The sequence below is a fragment of the Ochotona curzoniae genome, unplaced genomic scaffold, assembly GCF_017591425.1.
Source record: "Ochotona curzoniae isolate NIBS_2020 unplaced genomic scaffold, NIBS_Ocur_1.0 contig_1, whole genome shotgun sequence".
Lineage (NCBI taxonomy): Eukaryota > Metazoa > Chordata > Mammalia > Lagomorpha > Ochotonidae > Ochotona > Ochotona curzoniae.
This window is the reverse complement of record NW_024464918.1, coordinates 42,565,075-42,590,876: the sequence shown is the minus strand read 5'-3', so window position 1 is coordinate 42,590,876 and position 25,802 is coordinate 42,565,075. Positions and strand designations below refer to the sequence as shown.

General features: G+C 56.2%; 1 protein-coding gene across 1 annotated transcript; it reads left to right on the top strand.

Annotated features, from left to right (window-relative positions):
• The first annotated feature begins 9,964 nt into the window (after nt 1-9,964).
• On the top strand, nt 9,965-25,749 carry CDX1 (caudal type homeobox 1). Its single transcript, XM_040977011.1, has 3 exons — nt 9,965-10,409; nt 24,931-25,076; nt 25,555-25,749. Exons 1-3 carry the CDS (start codon nt 9,965-9,967, stop codon nt 25,747-25,749), a joined length of 786 nt encoding a protein of 261 aa, XP_040832945.1.
• Nucleotides 25,750-25,802: the final 53 nt, after the last annotated feature.

Below are 25,802 nucleotides of genomic sequence, written 5' to 3'. Positions count from 1 at the left end.
AAGGGCACGGAGGGGGCCGTGGCAAGCTCCTGGAGACACGGGAGAGTAGAGGGGCTGGGGGGCTGCAGGGGAGGAGCCCTGGGTGAAGCCCTTACACCCCAAGCATCCTCAGGGAAGAGCAGGGCTGCCAGGAGAGGCCGCCCTGGGTCTGGCTGGCTGGCTGGCTGGCTGGCTGGGCAGGCAAGGCACGGGCTGCTGGGGCCAGGCTGGCCTCAAGGGCTTGGCGGACTCTCTCCTCCTCCCTGGCTCCAAGCAGCTCTCAGAGCTGTCCCGGGTCCCAGAGAGGGCGGGCAGGGACTGCAGGGCCTCTGGCAGCCCCAGGAGCTCACACCACTGTGGGCTTCCCTGCCCCCCGCCCACTCTCAGGGCGGCCTCTGATTGGCCTGGCTGGGGGAAGGGGGGGCAGGGAGGGTGGGCGCGTGCGTCTGTTTTCAATTTCAGGTCCCCCCCCTCCCTTTTCCCCGTTTCTTGTTTTTCTTCCTCCTTTCCCCTCTGCTTTCTCCCTCCCGTCGCCTGTTCTCTCAGGATGTGAAGGGATGTTTAGAAATTCCGCAGCCCACGCCAGCCGCTGAGTCACTTTTATTAAAGAGTGGCCGGGCCTCACTTGCCTATTGCTTGTCCCTGGTGCTAGCCACCTCTTGCCATGGGCCCCTATTCCGTGGGGAAGCACAGGGTGAAGGGGTAACCTCAACCTGGGCCTCAGTTTCCCCCTAGGCAAAGGCATTTCGACCGCCTGTCAGGCTGAGTTGGCCACCAGTCAGTTGAGCCGCTTCTATGTGCCAGATGCTGCGCTGAGCTGGGACAGGGACAGGCAGTCTCTGACCCTTTGGGGCATGGGGGGTGGTGCGCAGGGAGAGGAGAGCACAGTCAGGAGTGGGGAACATCTGACCCACTAAGGGCCCGTCAAGGCAACTGCAGGTGGGGTTGGGAAATCAGTAACTCTGGAGCGGGCTGATTTTATACGTTAATCACTTTGTATGATGTGCAAACAATATTCTAAAGAAAGGGGCCCCACTCCTGAGAAGGTCTTGGGACTGAAGCTTAAGGGAATCAGAGTACTTCCGAGGGAGGTGACGTGGGAGGGATAGAAGGACACCCCGAGACGATCAGAGGGAAGATGCAAGGCCTAGGGCTGAATTGGCTCAGAGAAGGGAAGCAATTGGACCAAAGGTCACCCAGCACACATCTTCAGATCCCCAGCCATATTCCCTGAAGGATCACAAAGCCCCGGGAATGCACGGAGAAGCTATGCCCCCATTTCACAGACAAGGGAAACTGAGGACCCGAGCAGGGAGTGAGTTTCCCTACCCAGCAGGGGCAGAGCTGGCAGGAGCTAGTCTGGTGGAATGGTGACCCAGAGGCACAGGTGAGCGGACTGAGGCCTGGGTCACACAGTGTACAGCACTGGGACCCGCACTGCAGTGTGGATGGCTCCCTGGCCCTGCCTTCTTCCCTGTCACCTGCGGCACCGTCACTCAGTCGCTCAGCAGGGATTTTCCAGCGTCTCCCCCGGGGTCAGCCAAGGCCCTAGGTGCCTGGCGGCTGCTCCTACTCAGTTCACTCACCTGCAGCTCTCTGATGCCAACAAAGCATTGCCTAACATAAGGGGGCATAGAGAGGGGAGCCGAGCCCCCACTTCCATGGCGGTATACCTGGGTAAGCTGTGGCCCAGTCACACAGTGTACAGCCTGGCCCACTCCTCCCTAGTCCCTCCCAGCCCCTGTCTGCACAGCATGGGCATTCGCTCAGGCTGAAGTTCCATCCAAGCATGCTCGTGTATCTTGTGGTCACCTGTAGATTTCATCTCCATCAGGACTGTCCAACATGGGAGAAGTGACAAAGTGCCCCACGGCAGAAGGCCTGGCCCTGGACAGGTTGGCAGCAGGAGCTGTGGAGGGAACAGCAAAACAGCACAGCCTGCAGGCCTTCTGCTGGGACCCCCAACTCCCTTAGCCACCCACAACTCTTCTTTAGCACTGCTGCCATTTGCATTCCTGGTCTTGGCTCAGAGACTGCAATCAGGAGAGCTTAGGGGGAGAAGCTGTCCTTGGAGTCAGGAGGCCTCACCTGTGCAGGGCCTTTGCCCTTCACAAGCCTCAGTTTCCCTCACCTGTTATGTAATGGGGGGGCTCCCCAGGCTGGAAGACCCTTGGGATACTCTGTCTACCAGGCCCCTGGACTCCAGTGAAGGAGACAAGACTAGTGCGTCCAGGACAGAGGTACTTCTTGGGGCCAGAGAGGCAGCACAGAGGGATGGGGGCAGTCGGTGGTGGCTCCCTGGGGAAGCTGGCAGCCGCCTGGTTTCCGGCTAGCCCAGCCGGCTGGCCGACTGGCCCATCTGGAAGCACTTAGCCCCTAGCACCGTTAACCCTTGGTGGGCACCAGGATGTTGCTCCTCTCCACGGAGACAGGGCTGGAAGGTGCAGAGCCATGTGGAGCACTGTGAGCGCCATTGTTTGGGTCTGGCTAACCCAGAAAACACTGATCCTGCAGAGCACTCAGCTCTGGGGCCACAGACAACACTTGAGTTCAAACCCTGGCTTCTCCAGTTTCAGAGCGTGTGTGTCTGAGCAAGTCACTGCAACACTTGAGCCTGGGTCTGCCCACTGGACAATGGAAACTCAGCCAGGACTGATCGCTAAAATGCACTGGGGGAGAGGGACATTAAGGTGGTAATTCTCCCTCTTTCCAGCAGCAATCCATCTTTGTGTACCTTGGCCTGGACACTCCCTGCTCAGGGCCTCAGCCTGCCCAGTGGCCAGTACACACAGGAAGGCAGCACTGGCACAGACACGGGGAGCCTAGGCCAGCTTCACACAGCTCTGATGTGCCACCTGCATGCTCTGTGCAGAGACAGAGAGGGGCTCTAGGTCTGGGAAGGGGTCTAGCACATCCCCTTCCTGCAGCATGGAGGCCTGCCCAAGGGGCTCTGATACCAGCAATTCCAGCCAAGCTCTAGCCAGCCCCAGCTAGGGGAGCCTGAGCAATTACATTATCTGGGCCCCCCAACACTCAGTGCTTCCGGCTAAAAGAGCACATGTGCCTGCCTCCCAGGGCTACAGAGAGGGTGTATGTTCACAGGCACTTTGTGTACTTTCCAGAACACAACAGAACTCCACAAAAAAGTGGTGGCAGGATCCCAGGTGTTCTGGAGCTCAGGCTAGCGGGGAGCTCCCATCAACAGCAATAGGTACAAAGCCCGTGACAACCAGGAACTGCACTGAAGCTTTTGCTGGCGCACTGGGGTGCACACTCTTCCTCAAAGGGGACAGATCCCCCCTGTCCAGTCCCCCACCCACGCCTCAGAGTCGGAAGCAGCAGGGGGATGGGGCGGGGGGGGGCGCTAGAGGCCAGGAAGGGATCTGGAGTGGGAGAATCCCCAGGAGGCCTGCTCAGCATTCATTCCAGCAGCCACCACATCTGGCTCTCCCACGCCCCCAGTCTGGTCCCGCGCAAGCCCCCAGTGCGGGGGAGGGGGAGGAAGTAGCATACACGTCACAGGCGGAGGCAAGAGAGGGGTCGTCGGGACACTTCCATGGCCCAGGTGTGGAGACAGAGGTCCCAAGAGAGGAGGGGACTTGCCTGAGGTCCCCCAGTGCACACCATGGACAGGGCAGGTAGGTTCCCATGCACCGGGCCAGGATGCCAGTAAGGCACAGGTTGGGCAACTCTGCCCCACCTCCTGGATACCTGGCACAGCAGCCATCTGAGCACATTTCCCACCTCGGTGCCCGTGACTCCTCTTTTTGGACTAGTCCCTGGCTACCAAGGCCTGCCAGGGTCCCCAGACACAAGGGCTTCAAGATGCTGCCTGCTCAGCCTCTCCCCCAACTTCGTGTAAGCTCCCCATCTCAGAGCTGCAGGAGCCACAGGGAGCTCCGGTGTATGCCTGGAGTACTTGCAGAGAGGGCTCCTACCCCCAGAGCAGCGTCATGGGGGCTACGCCACTGACTCTCTGTGGTCAGAAGCTTCTAAAAGCCAGGACCTTCTTGTGGGTATTCAGCAGGTCTGGGGATGGGATGTTCTCGCCTCAGTTCCCAGGCCTTCCTGTTCCTGTGACCACCCTCCCAGGCAACTGAGCACCAAACATTGGCAGCACAATGGAGAGTACCGTCATGGCCACAGATTCCACTTAGTGCACGAAGAGGCTGAAGAGCAGCAGAGGGATGAGCCCAGGCCATGGCATGGGACTCAGGGTTTGTTGTGTGAACAGCGAGACAATAATGGCTGGGGCAAGGGAGGGTTGAAGCTGGAGCAGCAGTCAGGACCCAGGGATTATGGCTTTTCCCACGAGGGCCGGTAGGGGCCACTGCAGGATTTTAAACAGGGCACTGCAAGCACGGGGCCACCATGGTGCACTGTGGAGAGTGGGCTGGCATGGGCAGGTGTCACAGTGGGCTCTGCCTGTTAGGACGACTGCAGGGGTGTACCCCACAGGGACTCAGGACTTTTGGGCCCCAGTCTGTGAGTGACCCTAGCCTCCTGTGTCCTCTGCACCATGGGGCAGACACTGTGCCCGTGTGCCTGCTCCCGTGGGCTGTTTCTCCAGAACCCCTAGCCTTCTTGTAATAGCCTGGAGTGCCAGCAGGTGGCACTCCATCCCCCAGAGGTAAGGTGCTGGGAAGAGAGGAGAGGGCGACTGGGCCAGGTGCCCCGGTGAACCTCATGTTGGGCCACCACCACCACCCCCGCCAAGGTGGGCAAGGCAGATTCAGAGAAGAGAGTTGCTCGAGGTCACAGAGTGAGCTCCAGGCTGGGCTGGGCCTGGCCTTACGCCATTGCCTTTATGCTGATGATCCAGAGCCAAGTGCTTCCAGAGGCTGGAGCTGGGGGCCCAGGGAGCCTGACGCCAGTCCTGGGGCCTCCTGCTTCTCTGAAGCAGCAAAGCTTTTCTAACAGAAGTCTGGGCCCAGGGCTTTCCCTCTTGCAGGGCCATAAACCCCATTTAAAGACCCAGTTATCACTGAGATCTTTATGAGGCCATTGGCTCTACAGCCCCACCCTGAGGAGGCCCTGGCCGAGTGTGTGTGTGAGAGCAGCTGGGAGCGAGGGCTTCCAGGGCAAAGAGGGGCCCTCCCGGGCCAGCCAGAGGAAGGAGAGATCCAATAAACACTGTTCCCAGAGATAAAGGGCTGTCAGGGAGGAAGAGGCTGCCCACAGGGTACTCAGGGGCTTCCCCACGGAAAGCCCACCCTGGCCTGGCATTGCCAGAGCCAGCCAGTGCCCTGCAGGCACATGGAAAACAAGAGGCCAGGCTCAAGGCTGCCCAGTGGGTCAGAGGCCAAGGCAGGAAGGACTCTTAACCTGGGACATTTAAACACAGCGTCCTTCAGAGCAGGGACCTGATGGTATCCAGCCATAGTTGCCCAGGACTCTGACCGGGGTGGGGATGTGTGTGTGGGGGTGGGGGGTTCCTCTTGGGGGGGAGGAGGAAGAAGAGGGAATATCAGAGGTGCTTTTGCATGAAGGAGCCAGAGGAGGAAGAAGGACCAACTATTTGTTTAAGCAAAACCCCAACTAACAAGCTGGTAGTGGGTGGTGGGGGAACACTTATCCTTACCAGATTGCTTGGCTAACTTGGTGTTAGGGCAAAGGTGAACTTCCAGCCAGGTCGTCCATGTGACGTGCAGCTGGACCTCCCCGGACTCTGAGGTCTGCAGCTGCCGAGTGGTGACCATCCCAGGGCTCCTCCTGGTCCAAGCTGTGATAAGGATGCGCAAGGCTGCTACTTTGGGAAGACTGGTATGGAGCCGGCATCAGATGGGTGCTGGACGAAGAGCCACCCTTGCTGTGTGGACAGCTCTGGCCCCCAGGCTACACCTGCGGCCACATAGAGTACATGAGTACTGAGCTAGAAGAGAGAAGGCCAAAGTGTGGGGAGACTGAGAGAGGCCCACCCCACCGGGAGGCAGACACCGTATGGAAAGACTGTTCCGCCAACACTGACAGCAGGGACCTGGGCTCGCTGGCTCAGTCTCCTGCCAGTTCTCTGCTGCCCCAGTCCCCAGCTATCGCCCAAGCTCATGCCCAGAGCCCTGCCAGCTTCCTCACTGCTCTGGGACCATCAGACTCATCCCGGACTCCCCCCACTCAACACATTCTAGACCACCTCAGACCGGGGGACTCCTGGCCCATGGGGCCCTTTCCCACTGCCCAGGACTCTGGCTCACAGGATACTTCCTCCTGCAAGACTTCCCCCTTCTCCCCATGCCTGGCCCTCCCTCGCGGAGACCTGACAATCCCCTTATCAGGGATTATTTCATTCAGCCTGGCTCTGCTCCCCACCTGGAAGTGCCTCCCCCCCACCCCCCCAAGGGCAGGGCCTTGCTCACCAATACCAAAACAGTGCTGTGAGTATTTGCCAAGCGAGTGAATACCTGAACAGATGAACCACACTCACATCTGTTCTCAACCACTCAGTCTGCCATCAAACCTACTCTTGGGACAAGGGGAGGGGCACCTAAAAAGTACTTTCTCCCCACAAGCAGGTATCTTGCCACAGCTTTCCTCACTGGAGACCCCGACAGCCTTTTGCATGCCTCCTGTGACAGAGAGCTCACTCCGTCAGGCAGCCCTTTGTTTCACGGGGGTGGGGGGAACTGATTGTGCCCGTGTGTTTCCACATTGTTTTGGAGGTCTCCGCCTTGCCTCATACCCACACTCAGAGCCTATCCCAGGTCTTCCACTCCTCCACCCTGCACAGCTATCCACCACACTACAGTTCAGAGATGGGACCCCATCCTCTGGCCCTCTTCTCTGGCCTCCCTATACTTAGTTCCCCACTGATTGCTTGAGAAATGGGGTCCTAAGCAGAGCTCAGAGAACTTCTAAACAAAATCTCCCCAACACAGCCACTTGCTTCCCTCCAACCACATCCATAGCAACCCAGGTGGCCCTATACTATCGCCCATCAGCAGGCTTCATTTGTATGGAAGCCTGTATGGAAACTTGGCTTCATCATTGCTTCCTTAGTCAGACATCAGTGCTTCTGCTTGTCCAATGGGAAGAGCTCCTGTGAGCCAAAGGGGCTGCCCCAGGCTTACTGAATCCCCGGCTCACCTAGGATGGAAAGGCAAGCCTGACCAGAGCCACCTTTGGCCAGATCACTATATACCCACACAGGGCCATGTTTATTTTCATTTTATCTGAAAGGCAGACAAAAAAAAAAAAAAAGAGACACAAGGAAAGAGATCTTTCAAACTTCTGCTTTAAACACCACATGTTCACGACAGCCAGGGCTGGGCCAGGCCAGTGCCTAGAGCCTGACAATCAATTCTGGGCTCCCACATGGGTGGCAGCCTGAGCCATTATATCCTGTCTCCCAGTGTGCCCACTGGCACCAATCTGGATTGGAAGTGGAGTAGCTAAGATTAGTTCTGCAATACGGGACATGGGTGCCCCTAGCAGTATCTGAACACTGTGTTCAATAAACTCCATGGTCACTATCTTGAAATTCTTCATGTTCACATGCTCATTGTGCACTGGGCTCTGCAAATTATGCCCTAAGTTTGACACATCCACTTGTTCCTGAGAGACTACTGAGCACCCGGTCCAGCGCGATGACTTAACAGAGAGACCAAGAAAACCCAATGTCGCCCTCCTGGGTGTCACCCAACTCTGCAGGCTGAAGGGTCCACAGGGATTGTCAGAGTGTGAACCGCTAAAAGGGCTTCAGTACCTTCCCCCAAGGCTTCCTGGTCATCACAAGGCCCACACCCCACAGCCCTGCTCCTTGCTCCAAGTGGGGCCTCAGCCTTTCAACTTGCCAGCTTAGCTAGCAGCGAAAGGCTTGCCAGTCCTTAACAAGATGGGGAATGTGGCATGCAGGATGCATTGAAAACACCCAGTTGGGATGCAACAGGTTAAGCTGCCATTTGTGGCATCCCATAGGAGTACTGGCTGCTCCATTTCTAATCCAACTACCTGCTAATGCACATGGGAAAGCGGAAGGTGGCCCAAGCGCTTGGGTCCTTGCCTTCTGTGTGGGAGGCTCAGAGAGTTCCAGGTTCCTCGCTTTGGCCCGATCCAGCACTGGTCATCTGTGGCCATTTGGGGAATGAACCAAAGGATGGAAGATCTAACTCTGCCCTTTTTAAAAAGAGATTTAGCATTATCCTTCTTAAAATTAAGAAAAAGATTTTATTTATTTTTATTGGAAAGTCAGATATGCAGAGAGTAGGAGAGACAGAGGAAAATCTTCCTTCCGATGGTTCACTCCCCAAGTGGCCGTAATGGCTGGAGCTGAGTCAATCCAAAGCCAGGAGTCAGGAATTTCTTCCAGGTCTCCCACCCAGGGTGCAGGGTCCCAAGGCTTTGGGCCATCCTTGACTGCTTTCCCAGGCCACAAGCAAGGAACTGGATGGGAAGCAGGGCAGCCAGGATTAAAACTGGCGACCGTATGGGATCCCAATGCATTTAAGGTGAGGACTTTAACCACTACGCTATCACACCAGGCCCTGCATTTTCCTTTAAAAAAAAAAAAAGCTTATTTTTATTGTAAAGGCAGATTTACAGAGAGAATGAGAGATAGAAAGATCTTTCATCTGCTGGTTCACTCCCCAAATGGCCACAGCGGCTGGAGCAGAGTCAGTCCTTAAAGCAGGAGCCAGGAGCTTCTTCCAGGTCTCCATGTGGATGCAAGGTCCCAAGGCTTTGGGCCGTCCTCTACTGCTTTCCCTGGCCACAAGCAGGGAGCTGGATGCAAAGCAAAGCAGCTGGGACTGGGACCAGTGTGTATATATGGCTCTTGTAAGGAAAGGATTCGTCAGTTGAGCCATCATGTCGGGCACTTTAACTTTGCCTTTCAAATAAATAAAAATAAATCCTTAGAGTGCTCCAGCTATAATAAATGAATCGCAACTCTATGAACCAATGGCTACAAAGATATTTTAAGTCATTTGGAGTACTTGGGACTACAGCTGTGTGTTAGGTAAAAGCCAGCGATTTGTGTTGTTTTTGTTAGATGTGATAACTGGCATGAAAAGAAAACATCCGTGTGTTTAAGAGACATGTGCTAATGTCGGGGGGTGGGGAGGCAGGGGGATGGGACTGACAGGACTGTGAAATCTAAAATGCTTAGGAAAAAATGAGGAGAAAACGAAGTCAGTGTGACAACACTTAGGTGATCAGGAAAGCTGAGCTATGCAACCCTAAAGCTATACCGTTCGTTATGCAATTCTGCTTTTGTGTGTCTTAAAACCAATCCACATTGAACACTAATCATACAAGGATAGAGTGGTTAAGAGAACTCGGGACGTTTCCTCAAAATGGTCCCAGAAGCCAGCCAGTGAGAACTTCTCTCCAGAGAAACTCCAGGGCAAGCAGGCAGACTCCTGCATGCCTGCGCCTCTGTGCAAGCTCCTAGGTGGGAAACGGGAAAACCACCAAAGCTTTCAGGCAAGCCATGGGGTCGTGACCCAGCCCGCCCTCTCCCTCCCAGGAGGAAGGACCCGCTACCTTACAGACAGGAGCCCTGGTGGAAGTCGGCCCCTCGAGCTGCTGGTCACTGCAGAGTGCCAGGGTCAGGCCGCCGCAGATCCGCAGGCCGACCCCTAGGCGTGCGCTCTGGCACCTGCAGCGCGGTCCCCCGCGGGAAAGCCACCCGCACGGCAGGCAGGTCCCGCAGGTACCGACGAGGGGGCACCCTTGCCTAGCCAGTGCTCCTGCCCCCCTCCCGCCGTGTCCACCTCCCGCTCGGGGCGGCAATTTGTCTCCTTTTGAAACCCCCCACCCCCGCCCCCGACGGGCTTCCCCCTTTGATTCTCGGCTTGGAGGCTTCCCCCCGCTTTGAAATGCAAACCCGCCTGGGCTGGGGCCGCGGGCAGCCCGGAGCTATAAAAGGCCTGGGTGGGGCAGCAGCGGCGGCCGGGGCCGGCGAGTTCAGGTGAGCGGTTGCTAGTCGTCGGGGCGGCCGGCAGCGGCGGCTCCGGGGGGCCCAGCATGCGTGGGGGACCCCGCGGCCACCATGTACGTGGGCTATGTGCTCGACAAGGAGTCCCCGGTGTACCCCGGCCCCGCCAGGCCCGCCAGCCTTGGTTTGGGCCCACAAACCTACGGGCCACCAGGCCCGCCCCCTACGCCCTCTCAGTACCCGGACTTCACCGGCTACTCTCACGTGGAGCCGGCCCCCACCCCCTCGACGGCTTGGGGAGCACCCTTCACTGCACCCAAGGACGACTGGGTGTCCACCTATGGCTCTGGCCCCACGGTGCCTGCTGCCAATTCAGCCCCACTTGCATTTGGGCCTCCTCCGGACTTTAGCCCAGTGCCTGTGCCCCCTGGGCCGGGCGCCGGCCTCCTGGCACAGCACCTGGGTAGCCCGGGTGGCCCATCATCGCCTGGAGCACAGAGGCGGACACCCTATGAATGGATGCGGCGCAGCGTGGCGGCGGGAGGCGGCGGAGGCAGTGGTAAGGACCCCTCTTGGCGCCTGCGCCCTTCAAGAGCCTCTACCTCTCCTGGCACTGGCAGGTGCCCATATAGGCTAGGGCATCTCCTGGACGGCCCGTGCCCTTGGTCGGCTTTCCAGAGTGTGCCTCCTGATCCCTCTCACTCTTGGGCAGCTTCCTTTCAGGGCCCCTCGCAGCCCTCACCAAATCAGGGCATTAGGAAGCACAAGCTAACCCTCTCTCCTTAAGAGGGAGACTTCTGACCCCAACCTCCAATACCCACAAGCGAAGCAATGGCCCTGTGGTTGCCAAGCAAGGCAGAAACTATATAGGTACGGCTCAGACTCTTAATCTGGAGGCTCTTTTAGCAACTCTGCCCCTGGGGAGTAGGGGGCTTCCTCCATTACTTTAGTCAACTATCCCAAACTCATCTCGTTCACTGCCAGGGCAAAGGAGCAAGGGACAGACCCCTCTTGCTCTTTGGGGCTGATAGCCAGGCCATTGCTGGAGCTGAGTAAGAACCCTCCTTGGTTAGATCAGTGCAGGGGGTCCCTACCTTGCTCCTCTGGGGTGCTCCCTGAACTCTTGACCCTGGGGGAGGGGACTCTGGAACAGCTGGAAGGTGGGAAGGTGGCTGCTGTTTGGCCCCCAGGCCTCTCTGATCACCCTCTTCAAAGGCAGGGGAGGGGACAGGACAAAGGCCGAGCTTCCTCCCCGGGCGGGCGGGCGGCCTGACCTCCTCTATAGGTTCCCCCCACCACCACCTTTGTCATGTAACATGCTGTGCCTGGGCTCGGCAGTGATTCCTGTTGGCTGGGAAGTGAACACACGACAGCGCATTGTCCAGATAGTGTCCGGCCTGTCCTGACAAAGGCCACCTGGCTGTGGGGGCGGGACCTGGCCTGCCCACCCTTTGATGTCCTGCCCCTCCTCCCCCTCCCCCGGCTGTGAGCAGGACTGGGACCCTCCTGCTCCGCCTCCTCCTGTCTCCTTCCAGGACAGATGCTGAGGAGGGCTCAATGGGCAGCCGCAGGTTCTGATTGTAATAACAACCCCCTTTCTTGGTGGAGCCAGGACAGTCTGCCTCTAAGGAGAGCTGGGGACCAGGCCGTTGATGAAATAGCAACCACTACTAATCGGTGCTGGCCCAAGATCTTACCTGCTACCAGCCCATCTAGCTCTCACAGTGGAGTAGCAGATCCTGTTAGCCGACCCGTTTTTCATCTGTACAGTTGCAGGTGGGGCTGGGACCTAAATCAGGTCTGTAAAAATGAGAGGGGAGGGAGATTACACAGTGGTTTGGACCTGTGCATGCTTGCAGAAATTCCATGGACATACACACAACTCCCTAGAGAGACCTAGGTTTTATCCTTGTGCATCAGCCGCAAGTGAAGGGCCCCATGTTGGAGCAGGTGAGAGAAGGGGGCTGGGGCATCCTGCAGCTGTGGCTGTGGGAAACCTGGAGGAGGAAAGTTTCCTGCTTCTCTGTTCCGCTTTCCGCTTCATGCTGGTCAGGTGACTGTGGTGGTGGACAGGGAATGTTCCCTACAGATGGGACTTGGAGAGAGGCCATCACCGGCTGAAGGAGTGGGCCAGTGTGGATCAAAGGTCTGGCAGGAGCCTGGGCAAAAAGCCCTGTAATGTCTGCTCTCTCCGGGCCCCAGAGCTGCCCCTGTGGTCTGGAAAGACCTTTGTAAACTCTTGGCCTACAGGCAGACAAGTGACTCTGCTTGGGGCCAATGCATTTCCCTCTCGGTTTCCAGAAAAGGGAAGTTTGGGGATCCCAAAGCTCCAGAGAAGGGGCTGCCTCACGAGTACCCAAGGATGTCCCAGCCTGCCCCAGGCTAGGAGCTGCCACAGCATCTTCCGTTCTCCAGACTGGAGCTGAGCAGGGCCTTAGCCTGTCCCTGAGAGGGAGGACACACCCCCACCTCTTTGGCCTAAGCTCTTCCCAGGTGGTTTCCAGGAATGGCTCCTGTGGACAGCTCCTGTCTGGGAGAGCTGAGGAAAGACCAGGGCATGCAGCTCCCATGCCAGAGACACCATCCCCCAGACCCAGCCCGGTCCCCAGCCTGCTGCTCCCCTCATCCAGTCCCTTCGGCCCCATTCTGAGTCCCTAGCATCCGGTATCCGAGCTGCACAGAGACTGGGCGTACACATGGAGAAACTGAAGCCAGGGATTCTTGTGGAGTAGTGTTTGGTTTTACATAAGCAGGGGCTGAGGTGGGCTGGAGTTAGGGTTAGACTTTGCCTGTGTTTCAGAACACACTCCAGAGTTGTCATTGAAGTCAACAAGGCTGTCTACCTTCAGCCTCCCCCGACCCCCCAATCTTACCCTGTCTCCTGCCCTAGGACTTTTCTGCTCTAAGTCATTGCATGCCTGGCTTTAGTTTAATGGGTACATCTCCGGACGGGACCCCAGTGATTGCTCACAGATTCTGCCCTATGCCCAGCCGTACTGTCAGTTCCGTGTGTGTGTGTGTGTGTGTGTGTGTGTGTATGTTCCCACATCCAAAGATGTGTTGTTCCACCTTTTGCCCTTTTGCTGTATCCCAGATGCCTCCAGCTCTGAGCCTGGTGCTTAGTAAGTGACCAGGACATTGGTTAGCTGCACAAACAGGGCAAGAGTGAGGACAGAAGACCTCTCTGGGAGAACAGAGGAGAATTGAGGCCTGGCCTTGCCTTTGACCCAGGTTTCGGAGGTCACAGTCTAGGCAAGCATTTCTGGCTGGTGGTAGAAGCCTTTGGGGTTGAAGCAGCTGGGGCAGGAACTCTGACTTTATTCTGAGGAGTGGGCAAGGACCATGGCAGGATGGAGGAGAAGCTGCTAGGTGCCAACCAGGCTAAGGTTCTCCACCACATATTAACCAGTTCCAAATGGTCAGTTCCATGGGACTGAGACTATGGGCCAGGAGTGTTTGGTCTTCCCTCTTTGCATCTGTAAAAGCCAGCTTCTTCCCTGGGAGACTCCTCCAGCCTCCTGTGTTAAGGTCTTAGCTGCTTCACATGCAGGTGGCCCAGCAGGATGGCTGAGTCCCAAGGCTGGGGGCGTTCACTACTCAATAAGCCTGTGTGGCTGCAGGGTTTGAGTTTGGGTGTGACCCTTCCAGTGTTCGGGTGTAAAAACAGAGGCCCCTGGCCTAGAAAGGCCCTCTACCTTGGCCCATTGTGGTAGCCACAAACCTGGCCTCTTCTCTTTACCTTCTCTTCAACGCACCATCCATCCATCCTCTCACCTGCTGCTACAATTGCCAGATCATAGCCATGCCGTCTGGTCAACAGCATTCCACAGGAACAGGCATTGAACCTGGTGGTTAAGATGCTGGTTAGGATGCTGTATCAAAGGACCTGGCTCCAGCTGCTAACTCCAACTTCCTGCTGATGCAGATCCCATGAGGCAGCAGATGATGCTACCCACATGGGAGACCCAGAAGGAGTTCCTGGCTTCAGGTTGGCCCAGCTCTGACTGTTGAGAGCATGTGGGGAATGAATTAGCAAATGGAAGATATCTTTTTCTAATAGATTTTTTAAAGTAGAACATTCCATGGCTCCCCCACTGCACTGCTATAATACCCAGCTCCATTTCTTAGGCATTCAAAGCCCTTGAGGGCTGGCCCCCAACCCAGGATTAGGGCCACGTGCTCCCACTAGCTTGCCAAGAGACAGACACTCATGGGGACAGGTGGGATCTGTGAGAAAGCTGTGTCATCAGCCAGGCTACTCTGGACCACTTTGAGTCTGGATTCCCTCCGTCATAATAGGAGGATGCTAGTCAAATTGCATGCTGTGTGCCCGTAAAGCACAGCCTACCCTGGCCAGCACATGGTACTCAGTAAACACCTCTGCCAGTGCTTGGCAAGTGCACACCATCACACCTCTTACTCTCTGTCTGGGCTCTCCACCTTCACTGCCCGCCCTTTGTTCTCCTACATCTTTATCAACCCAAATGATGTCTGTTCTCAAGGTCACCTCTTCTAGGAAGCCATCCTCAATTCCTTCCCTTCTAAGCAACATAGCAGGATCTTGCTTAACAACATTTATCACTCACTGCCTACTGTCATGGTCTTGTGTATCCTGCCAGCTACCTCCCGTTATGTCCCAAGGATTAGTCCTAGTCAATCCCATATTCACTCTGCCCTGTGTATAGAAAGAGTTCACAATAAAGCCTCCCCTGACACCACATCTCATAGGGGTGCTGGTTCATGTCCAATTGCTCATGACCTGGGAAAAGAGCAGCAAATGGCCCATGTGTTTGGGCTCCTGTGCCCAACTGGGAGACCTGGGTAAAGTTCCTGACCCAGCACTGGCCATTGTTACCATTTGAGAAATGTGTCAGCATAAGATTTATTTTTTTAAATTTTTATTGGAAAGGTGGATATACAGAGAGGAGAGACAGAGAGGAAGATCTTCCGTCCGATGATTCACTCCCCAAGTGAGCGCAACGGCCGCTGCTATGCCAATCCAAAGCCAGGAGCCTCTTCCGGGTCTCCCACATGGGTGCAGGGTCCCAGAGCCTTGGGCCGTCCTCGACTGCTTTCCCGGGCCACAGGCAGGGAGCTGGATGGGAAGCGGGGCTGCTGGGATTAGAACCGGTGCCCATATGGGATCCCGGGCATGCAAGGCGAGGACCTTAACCATTACGCTATCGCGCCGGGCCTTAATACATAATTTTTAAAAATAATAATTGTTGAGCACAATGGCTCAACTGGCTAATCTTCTACCTTTAAGTGCAGAATCGCATATGGGTGCTGATTCATATTGTAGCTGCTCCACTTCCGATCCAGATCCCTGCTTGTGGCTTGCTTGTGGCCTACAGTAGTGGATAACGGCCCAAAGCCTTGGACCTTGCACCTGCGTGGGAAACCCAGAAGAAGCTCGAAGCTCTTGGCTTCGGATTGTCTCAGCTTTGGCTATTGTGGCCATTTGGGGAGTGAACTAGAGGGTGGGAAGATCTTTGTCTCTTCTTCTGTCCGTACATCTGTCTTTCCAATGAAAAGACATCTTAATAAAAAAAAAATAACTATGACATTGGCTGAAGCCTCCTCATGTGCTGGGCACGGAGCCAAGAGCTTGACTTGGGTGATTACAATCTTCAGGGGTGTTAGGAGCTATTCTTAGCCTCATTCTGCAGATAAGGGTGATGAGGATTGGTGGGATGAGCTGCCCTGGCAGATTCACGCAGGCAGGCAATGTGGCACAGGGCTCGGGCCCAGAGCCCACAGCCACGCACACAGTATGCCCATGTGCATTCCAGCTCAGGTCGGGGGAAAGGAGGACAGCTGGGAAATGAGTTATAAGAGCCAGGTGCAGGCAGAGGGAGGGGAGGCCCAGCAGGGGCCGGGCTGTTGAAAGCTGTTTCTCAAGGCAGAAGCTGCGTTTGACACCTCGGCTCTCAGATGTAGCTGGGAGGTGGGATGACCCAGATAGAAGGTGGCAGAGGCTTTTTTTGGTCGGGTGGTTTCCCCTCCCCTTGCTTTGGCAGCTGATGCTGCTCTGAGCTGAGGGGATGTTCACAAGGGCCCAGGCAGCCTTGTTAGCCTCAGGGGCAGGTCTGGTACTGGGAAGTCATCTGAATGGTCGACCTCTCAGGCTTGTCTTGAAGGATTGGAAGTCAGGGCTGTCTCCATATTAATAGGCAAGACCTCCCAGCTACCGTGTCACACTCCCTCTCCCCCAGGCAGACCCCTGCACCTACAGAGAGAAGAGCAGGTGCCCGTGAAAGCCCAGGTTGCCACTCCAAGCTTAGCACCCTCCGTGATCTCCCATTGTTCTTGAAATCAAAGCCAAGCCCTCTGCTGCCTTGCCTCCTCCTTGTGCATCTCTCATTTATTCATCCAGGAAGGCAGGTGCGAATGTTGTGTGTGCCAAACCCTCTTCCAGGTGCTGAAGCATGGCCTGAACAAGGTGATCAGTATGCGCCCCCAGGGAGCTGGCGTTTCTGCCACTCCCCGTGCTGTGGCCTGACCAAGAGCCTGGGCACATGCCCATCATGCTTCCTGGCACACCCTTGCCCATGTGTCCCACAGAGGCTCCTTCTCAGCCTTCAGGTCTTGACTTAGAGGTCCTCTTCCCCGGGGATCTACCTCCATCCCACCCCACCCCAGGCAAGCAGCTTCCTGCACTATTTCCGACCCTGATACCTTAGCCACTGCTGGCCTCCCTGCATGCTCCTAACCCCAGTTCATGGTCAGTTCATCTGCTGGTTATCCATTTGCCCTGTCAAAGAGGGAGTGACTAGAAAGCAGTGTGTCTCTACCAGCACACAAACCAGCCTGTGTTGAGCACTCGGTATTTCTCCTGGCATAGGGCTGTGGTAGTGGGAGCAGTAGCCATAGACAGAAGGAAGTGTAATGAAGGCAGGGCCAAGGGACCAGCTGGTAGAGCGGACCTAGGCAGGGGCAAGGAAGATGGGCCTGGGAGTGCCAGAACAGCCAAGATAAAGAAGTGGTAGGTTTGGCTTATGTCTACCACAAGGGTGCATCAAGTACTCCAGCAGGCCAGGCATGCAGTAGGCGCAGGTAAGCAGAGTAGCAAGGGGGCTGAGGCTAAGGAGAGCGCCTCTGCCTGACTCTCACAGCCAGCTCGTCATGGGTAGGAAGAGCTGGAATCCAGGGCCCCTCCAACCCTGCACATGAGACTCCAGGCTTCTGCACTCATCTCCCACCACAACAGGGCCCAGCAGGATAGTAGCTGGGTGCCTGTGCCTGGAAGCAACTTGGACAGGCTGCACACTGTTCAGCCTGGGACCTGGAGGTCCAGAAGGACACAGGTGCCCTTTGGAATCTTAGAAGGGCTGTCTTGGCTGAGGGTGGGGGATGGGCTGTAGTTTTGGTGCCCCATGGAATGGCTAAAGAAGAAGAATTTGGAGCCAGGGGGCAGGTGGCAGAAGGGTAGCTTGGCTATTGATCCCAGCATCGTCTGGTCAGGATGCCCTGATGGGAGTTGCCTACATTGCATTGTCCAATAGATCTTCCTGCTTTCTCCAAGCAGGTCACTAGCTACTGTGGCTTTGAGCCCTTGAAAATGGTTGGCCAGAAATTCGCATTGACTTGATTTCCATGTAAATAGCCACCTGTTCCTAGAAGTTCTTGCACTGAAGAATATAAGAAAACAACCCTGGGGGTGGGGTCCTGGACCAGTTGCTCAAGCTGCCGGGGTCCTTGCTGTCTCATTGAGGAATCACATAGTTTCTATTGGTTTCTTCATGTCTGTCAGCAGCATCTCTGCTGGTGTTTATTAGTAATTCCTACCTTAACTCGGTTCCTTCACTGGATCTCAGTAACTGCAAAGGAATCAGCCACAGGGATGGGCGGCTGGGCTGTGCTGGCACCTTCTAGTCCATCTGACCTGGAAGTTCCTTTCCCTATGCTGCTTCCCAAAGCCAAGTCAGAGCACAGATTTTGTTGATGAGAATGGAATGGCAAGGAGGGTGATGGTGAGGAGAGGCTAAGGCTGCTGGACTCCATCCTGAGGCCCAGCCTGATGGATGGATGGACAGACACACACACACACCCCAGCCCCACACCTGCCCCATACCATGAGTGTGGAGCTGGGACATGGTAGCTGGCAACTGCCAGGTCAGCCAAGACACGCAGCCAGTCACAGACTCAGGAAGGACAGCTGCCCCCTGTCATGAAGCTGGTGCCACCAGGGCTGTCCACTGAGGTTCCAGGCACCCATGACATGTGTGGGCAGAAGTCACAGGTCCCTCTGGTGGCCTGGCCCTGTCTCCCCATTCTGGGGCCAGCATGTTCTGTCCCCTGTAGTTCCCTGTCAGAAGACATTCCTGCCTCTCCCAGGGGCCCCTCTAACATCCGCTTCTGCAAATAGTTCTTTGCCCTTCCTGGACTGCTATGGCATCCACTTTGCAAGCAGAGTCGTCCAGCTCCTGGTCAAGTCCTTCAGCCCAAGAGGGAACACAGTCCAGGCCTCTGTCTCCAGGCAGGCGCAGGGGCTGCACCTCCCAGACCAGGGCCCTTTCCAGACCTCCAGAGAGTACACTGCCATCTCGGTTGCCTTTTTATTCTGACTGATGTGTCTACTGCATGTGTTTCGCATTAGAATTATTTGCATGCTCAACATACTTGCACTGCATTCTTCTCCCTCTCAATACCCTGGACGATGCCCACCTCTTTGTCCGAAGACCTCTCTTTCCTTCCCCACTCTGTGTCCCAAATTTGCTCACCTCTTCTTACAACAGTCCACAACCGGGGTCCTCATTTCCTTTCAACAGATAGGAACATCGAGGTCCACAGCCAACCAGGGGCTCAGCTGCGACAAGCAATCAAGGCATGCCATCCCTTAGTTCAGATTCCACTAAAGGGTTCTTCCAGAGCCTCTACCAGGCCCCAGAAAGACCTAGGCCTGGAGGAATCATGCTCCTGGGCTGGCAGAGGGGCCTCGTTCCATCTCACCCAGTCTCTGTCTGCTTGTGGGCTTTCCCTAGCAGGTAGCCCAGCAGCCTCTCTAGACCTGTGTCCTCATCGGGAGAAAGGGGACTTTTCACTTTGTCATCCTCAGACATGGGTGAACCCTCATGCTCTCTGCCCTCCCCACTGTGAGTCAGGGGGACCGGCAGGAAGAAGAGTGGACAGCCCTCCCTGTGGTGTCACCGGTCCTTAGGGGCAGACCAAGAACCATACAGGATGTCAGCATCTAGAGAGGGAATGGAGCTAACACCCAGCGCTCTTCTGAGGCCCAGAGAAGGGGGGCTTATTCAAGGCCACACAGATGACCTCAGATGGGGATCCTGTTGAGGCTGGTGCTTCAGAACCTGTGGGAGCATCTGAGGAGGTGAGGATGCTGCAGACAGGGCTTGGGAATGTGTATTTCTAACAAGACTGAATGTGTGAGTGTGCATCTGTGTGAGTACAAGTGTGAGCAGATGTAGGGATATGCTTGTGCACTTGTGTGAGTATGTGTGAATGTGTATATTTCTGTGTGAGAGTATATGTTAGTGTAAGTGTGAGGGTGAGAATATGTGTACTTGTGTGTATATGTGTTTGCAGGTATATATGTGTGCTTGTGTGTGAATATGTGTTTGTATGACTGTCTATGTGTGTGTGTGTGTGCACAGGCACGTGAGCTGGGGTGAGTGAGTTCTTCCTGCACAGCTACTTGAGACCGCAGCCATCAGGAAGGGCTCACAGAGGGTTCAGGGCTGGATTTGTGGTCCATTCCCAGGGGGGCCAAGCCAGTCGCCCCTGGAGCTAGAAGCCAACAGGAAGAGGGCGGGAGAAATGCTGACCCAGGACTGCCTGATTTTTCTTGGAGCCACTCATGGCCTCCTGGAGCAGAGGCCACACTCTGTCCTCGCCTGGCCCTGGCTGGGTGGGGAGGCTCCCCTCGGGCCGCTGCGGCCACTGCCTGTGTCTAGACTCTCAGGCTGGGAAATGAGTCTGGGGATTCTTTCAACAACAGTAACACACAGAGCCAGCGAATCAACAAACACTGAGAGCTTCGTGTTTCCAAGCTGGATGGGACCTTATAAATCACCAGCCTCCAGCTCGCCGCCGCCCATGGCACAGATCCATCCCCCAGAGCCCTGGCCCTCTTCCTGCACCCGTGACCAGCCGGTTGCATGCCCCAAGTGGTCCCTGGCACAGTTCGGGGTCAGACACAATTGCAGTAGTCCTTAGGCTGTGCATCAGGGTCTCTGCTGTCCCTGAATCCTGGCTACCTGCCTGACATGTGGGCTTCAGTTTTCTCATTTGTGAAATAGGAGTAACAGTTGCTCAACACCAGGGTTGTTGAGAGGGAAGTTGTAAAGGGTCTGGTGCTGCTCCGTGGTAGCTGTTGTCTGAGTTGCAGTTATCTGTGTGTGACACACACACACACACACACACACACACACACACACACACACACACAGCGAGGCAAGGCGAGGACTGTGTCCTTGGCCACCCCGCCTGGGAAACACTGCCACACAATCCCCACGGTCTGTTGACCCCTACAACCTTACCCTCAGGTTGCCTGGAAGTATTCATGTCCCTGAGCCCCCTTCAGCCCCCCCTAAGGCCAGAATCCGAGCTTGAGAACACCTCCCCAGGTGCTTCTGAGCTGCAGCTCAGGCAGGTGCAGCCATTGCTTTGGGGCCTCCCAGGCCTCTCTGACTACACATTACGGAGGGGGAGTCCACTACCCTCATGGCAGCCTGTGCCACACCAGCTAGGGCAGAGAGAAGAACTCACAATCAGTGAGTTATCCTGGTTCACCCCTAGAAATCCGGGGGTGGGGGAGGCTCCTCACCACCTACCCGCCCACCCACTCATACTGGCATCTGGCCCAGAGGGTTACTCATTAGGTAGCTGGGTGTGGTCAGTCCCTCATCAGACACCTGTTCTGGAAGCCTGGACTTCCCCCTTAGCCTCAGCAGCTTGGGGGCCTGTAAATCATTGGTCTGGGCCCTCTCCCCACCCCATCACTCTCATGCACTGCCCTGCCTACTGCCTTCTGCACTAGGGAAGTGACACAGGTGCCTTGAGGATAGGGAAAGAGGGCTGGTCTGGGATAATCCACAGTTCAGTTCTGGTCCATAGCAGGGAGCAGAGCTCAGACTCCCATCTTGAAAAATACAAATTCTTATCTGCATATGCAAACTCCTGCAAGGCTCCCCACTCCTCAGCCTCCAGGGCCTCTCGCCAGAGGCAGCCCCTATCGTTGGCTTCCTGTGTGTTCTTCCAGAAAGAACTGTGTGGATGGTACAGAAACACATGAGTATATGCGCTTCTCCCCCATGTTTACACGTAAATGTTATCACCATTTACAGTGTGCCGTGGACTGGCTTCCACCACCACCACCACATAACTTATAATTTGGCCTGTATTGGCACACATTGTTTTTAAATGTATTTGACAGAGAGTGTGAGCGAGCTCCCATCCATTGATTGACTCCCTGAAATGCCTGTGGTGGGCAGGCTGAAGTCAGGAGTCAGAGACTCAATCCAGGTCTCCCATGCAGGTGGCAGGGACCTAATCATGTGAGCCATCCCCAATGCCTGCCAGGGCAGCTTTGGCAGGGAGTTGGAATCAAGCATTGGAGCCAGGTCTCACACCCAGCGACCCTGGTATAGGACAGAGAGATCTAACCAGCATCGTAACTGCTAGGCCGGACCCCTCCTCATGCACCTGCTTTCTCGTGTCTGCATCTCTCTGCTCCCTGTGGATGTACCATCTCTTACTCACCCAGTTCTCTCCTTGCAGTCCCAGACGTGCCTTCCGCTCCTGTGCTTTGAGAAAGAGCACCAGCTTGGGCAGTTCAGGTTTGGGTCAGTTCCTGGAAGTAGGATTCATGGTCAGGGTCAGAGTGCAGAGGTGGGATCCGTGCATGTCAGAGGCAGCTCCAGGGAGGGTGCTGTCCTTAGTACTTTCTGGACAGCTGTGTGAGTCCCTGGTTTTGAGGCTCACGCATATTGTTCTTTGGCAAAGCTGCTTTTTCTTAACAGGGAAACTGCATGCTCCCAGCAGCTGTGCCACATGGAAGTTAACATGGGCCCAGAGAGCAAGGGTGACATAGCTTGGACAGCCCAGCTCAGCTAACGTCCCAGCTACTCCCAGCCCTCAATGTTTTGGGAAAAACCTGACTGGCCACCAGCCCCCCACCCACACCCCCCCCCCTAGTTATGTCACTTCCTGGTGGATGGCCCTCGGGCAGTGGATGGGAGCTCTGCTGTTTAAGGGGCAGTTAAGGGCTCCTGGCCAGGGGTTGTGGTCTTGGGCAGGGCTAAGATACTGAGTCTCTGGGGAGGGCTAGAAAGACTCATCAGGCCTCTGACACAGACCCCAGCTCCTCATCCTGAGCCTCGATTGGAAGAGTCTACAGTAGGACTCCTTCTGGCTTGGGGGTTCCAGTACATGCAGAGCCATTTTTGAGCCAGCACTGATTTTTCTAGGTCAAGGAGGAGTCCCCTCTGGAGCCAAGGCGTCAGTAGTCACTCCCTCAGCCCTTTTCCTGAGGCCAGGCTGGGTCCAAGGCCATAGCACCTTCTGCTTTGGTTCCACTGCTGCAGCAGGAATCCCAAGGAACAGCGCCAGGGAGCAACCTCTGCCTGCCCGTCTGCACGGAGCTGGAGTTGCAGCTGGAACTGGAACCAGCTAGCTCATGGCAAGCCCAGAGCTGTCTGACCTAGCCGCAGGCTCCGTGGAGGACATGCCAAGGGCTAGGTGGGGCCAAGGCTATGACCCAGGGAGGTGACAACCCTGGCCATGTTGGAGACACTGTGTGTGTGGTAAGGGAGGGTTAAATGGCTATTCTGAAACCACCCACTCCTGGTGGGACATGGATGTGCTATGTAAACCATGTGCTCAGCTTCTCGCAGAGAAACTGGTGGCGAGCCAGGCCACCACTCAGCCCTGGCCAAGGATGACTCAATACCCTCCCTGTCCAGGCCGACCTCTGACCCACCCAAGCTCCAGCCCCACCTCCATCCCAGCCTTCTCTCTGCTAGATTACTGCAGGTCTCCCTGACTTTGCCCTGCCACTCGCCAACCCGTCCTCCATGCAGCAGCCACAGGAACCTGAGCTCCTGCATGCCATCCCTGGTCCCCTCTGCCTAGAATGCAGCCATGGCTCCCTTCCAGACAGGGGAAAACCCCATGTCCCTCCACTTGCCCCTGTCCCCCCCATCTTCCTCACACATGCTCCCATCCCTGGGCCTTTGCACCAGCTGTTGCTGCTACAGGAAGCCTCCTCCCCAGACACCTGCAAGACCCTGCCTCTCACCATCTGTAGGTCTTGGCTTCAGTTCCCCTTCCGGGACCACTTTCTTTAATGACCGTCCTCCAGCCCGCTTTCTTTTTCTTCTGGATCACCTGTCAAATTCACATTCATTGTGCCCACCTCCCTCCCCAGGGCAGGGGTGAAACTTATTTTATTTCACTCACCGTGGTGCCCTGGGGCTCAGCTCTTAGCAGGAGCTGAGTGTTCATGTGCCCAGTGGCTTCTCTGAGCCTGAACACGGGCAGAAGTGTGGAGTTGTTGGGGTCAGGGGGCGGTCTGGGGCAGCCCAGTGCCACCTCGGAACCAGGTGAGAAGGGCCTTTTGAGGTCCAGACAGGTCCTCCGGGCGTCCACCAGCAGCCCTGCCACTGCCAGTTCTGGGGTCTTTCCCCCTCAGGCACAAGAGGAAAAAGCCGTTCCCCCAGTAAGCACGCCTCACCTACCAGGTGTGCCTCGTGTGCCTCGGGTCGGGGAGGGCCCTTGAACAGGATCACCTGGGGAGCTTGTTAAACAGGCCAATTGTAAGGTAGACTTTTAGAACGTGATGGAGAGCCTGCTTGGGATCCACACTCCATACCAGTGTGCTAGGTTCACGTCTGAGCTCTGCTTTTGCCATGGTTTCCAGTTAATGCGCAACCTAAAAGGCAAATCAGGCAGACGGGAGTTCCAGGCTCCTGGCCTCTGCATGGCCCAGGCCTGACTGTGGATAGCATCTAGGGAATGAACCAACTGATGGGAGGCCTCTGTTTATCTCTCCCTGCCTTTCAAATAAAAGTAAATAAAAATATGTTCCGACAATGCACGGTGCAGGGACCAGCACCATAGCTCAACAGCTGGCATCCCATAGAAATAAATAAACATATTTTTAACATATTATTTCTACTGGAAAGGCAGATACAGAGAAAAGGAGAGACAGATCTTTCATCCGCTGGTTCACTCCCCAAGTGGCCGCAATGGCCAGAGCTGAGCAGGAACCAACTGCCTCCTCCAGGTCTCCCATGTAGGTGCAGGGGCCTAAGGCTTTGGGCCATCTCTGCTGCTTTCCCAGACCACAAGCAGGGAGCTGGAACGGAGCAACTGGAACACGAACTAGCATCCATACAGAAGCCCAGAGCTTGAAGGGAGACATTTAGCTAATTGAGCCATTGCACCAGGCCCAGAAATGAACGAATCTTTAAAACAAAACAATGCAGCATAGACCCAGGCCTTCTGGTTTGCCTGCACAGGAATGCCCTAGAAGCTGTGCTGGTTACAGGCTCCCTGGAAGTGCTTGGGGTGCAGCCAATCCTACAATTGTGGCCTGGAGCTGGGAGCTGGTGGGCAGCGACCAGCTTGGGGAGAGGAAGGGGGTGGGATCTAGCTGGAAGCCTCAGCTTGGCCAGCAACTCCACCAGCCACCCTCCTCCTCAGGTCCCCTCCCACTCCCAGCTTCAGTGCCTCCAGAAGGGGCCTAAGGGGAATACTTACCCTGCAGGGGTGCCCCAGAACAGGCAAAACCAAAGCTGTATCCCAGGAGCTGAAGGCTGGGTTGTGGTGGGGGTGCTGCGAGGGTGGGAGGAGGTAAACAGTTTCTCTGAGTCCTGCCCAGGCTGGTTGGGACACAGGTGTGCTGCATGTGTCTCCTCCCATAGCCACGTACTTGGCTTCCTACAAGAGAAGCTGGTGTGAGCCCAGACAGAGCCCAGGGTTGGCATGTGCGCCCCTGCCCACCTTGGGATTCCCTTCAGGGAGCCTGGGTTGTCCTTCTTGCCCAGGGGCCCCACCTGAGCCTTTGGCAGGCTCCCCCTGCCACCCTCAACTTTGCTCCCGGCCCCTTTGCTTTTTAGGTAAGACCCGGACCAAGGACAAGTACCGCGTGGTCTACACCGACCACCAGCGCCTGGAGCTGGAGAAGGAGTTCCATTATAGCCGTTACATCACCATCCGACGCAAGTCCGAGCTGGCTGCCACCCTGGGACTCACTGAGCGGCAGGTGCGTGGGCCTCCCCACCCCACCTCAGCCACCAGAGCAGAACAGGGGGATCTCACCTCCGGGCAGGTTGCAGAGCTCAATGGAGGGAAAATAGAGAGGTCAAGGCTCTAGCCCATGGTCACACAGCGTTGTTAGAACTGAGGTGTTGTCAACATGTCCTCCCCACAAAAACCCAATATCCACCCCCCCATGGGAACACAGCCATTTGATTGGCTATAATCAGCGCTGCTGAAGTCTAAAGGAACAGTCACAGGAAGACTTCCTGGAGGAGGCATATTGGAAGGCTAGGAGGTTATGGACAAGGGCACCTTGAGGCTGGGGGAGGGGTTCTAGAGCAGGGGTAGTATTGAAGCTCCGTGGGTCTGGCTGGCTGGAGCAGGAGGGAGACCACGAAGGCCATGCTGAGCTGAGCTCTGCCACCCAGCCCACCTCTGGTTTCTGCCCGCACCCACCCCACCTCTGCTGTCCAACTCTGCAGGTAAAGATCTGGTTCCAGAACCGGCGCGCAAAGGAACGCAAAGTGAACAAGAAGAAGCAGCAGCAACAGCCACCACCACCCCTTGATGGCACCCCCAGCCCTGCTGGGCCACCCCTGGGGGGCCTGTGCCCCAGCAGCGCTAGCCTCCTGGGCACTCCCTCCCCAATGCCTGTCAAGGAGGAGTTTCTGCCATAGCCCCCCTACCCCTAACCTGGCACGGCTCCATGGGCTGGGGCAATGGGGACTCG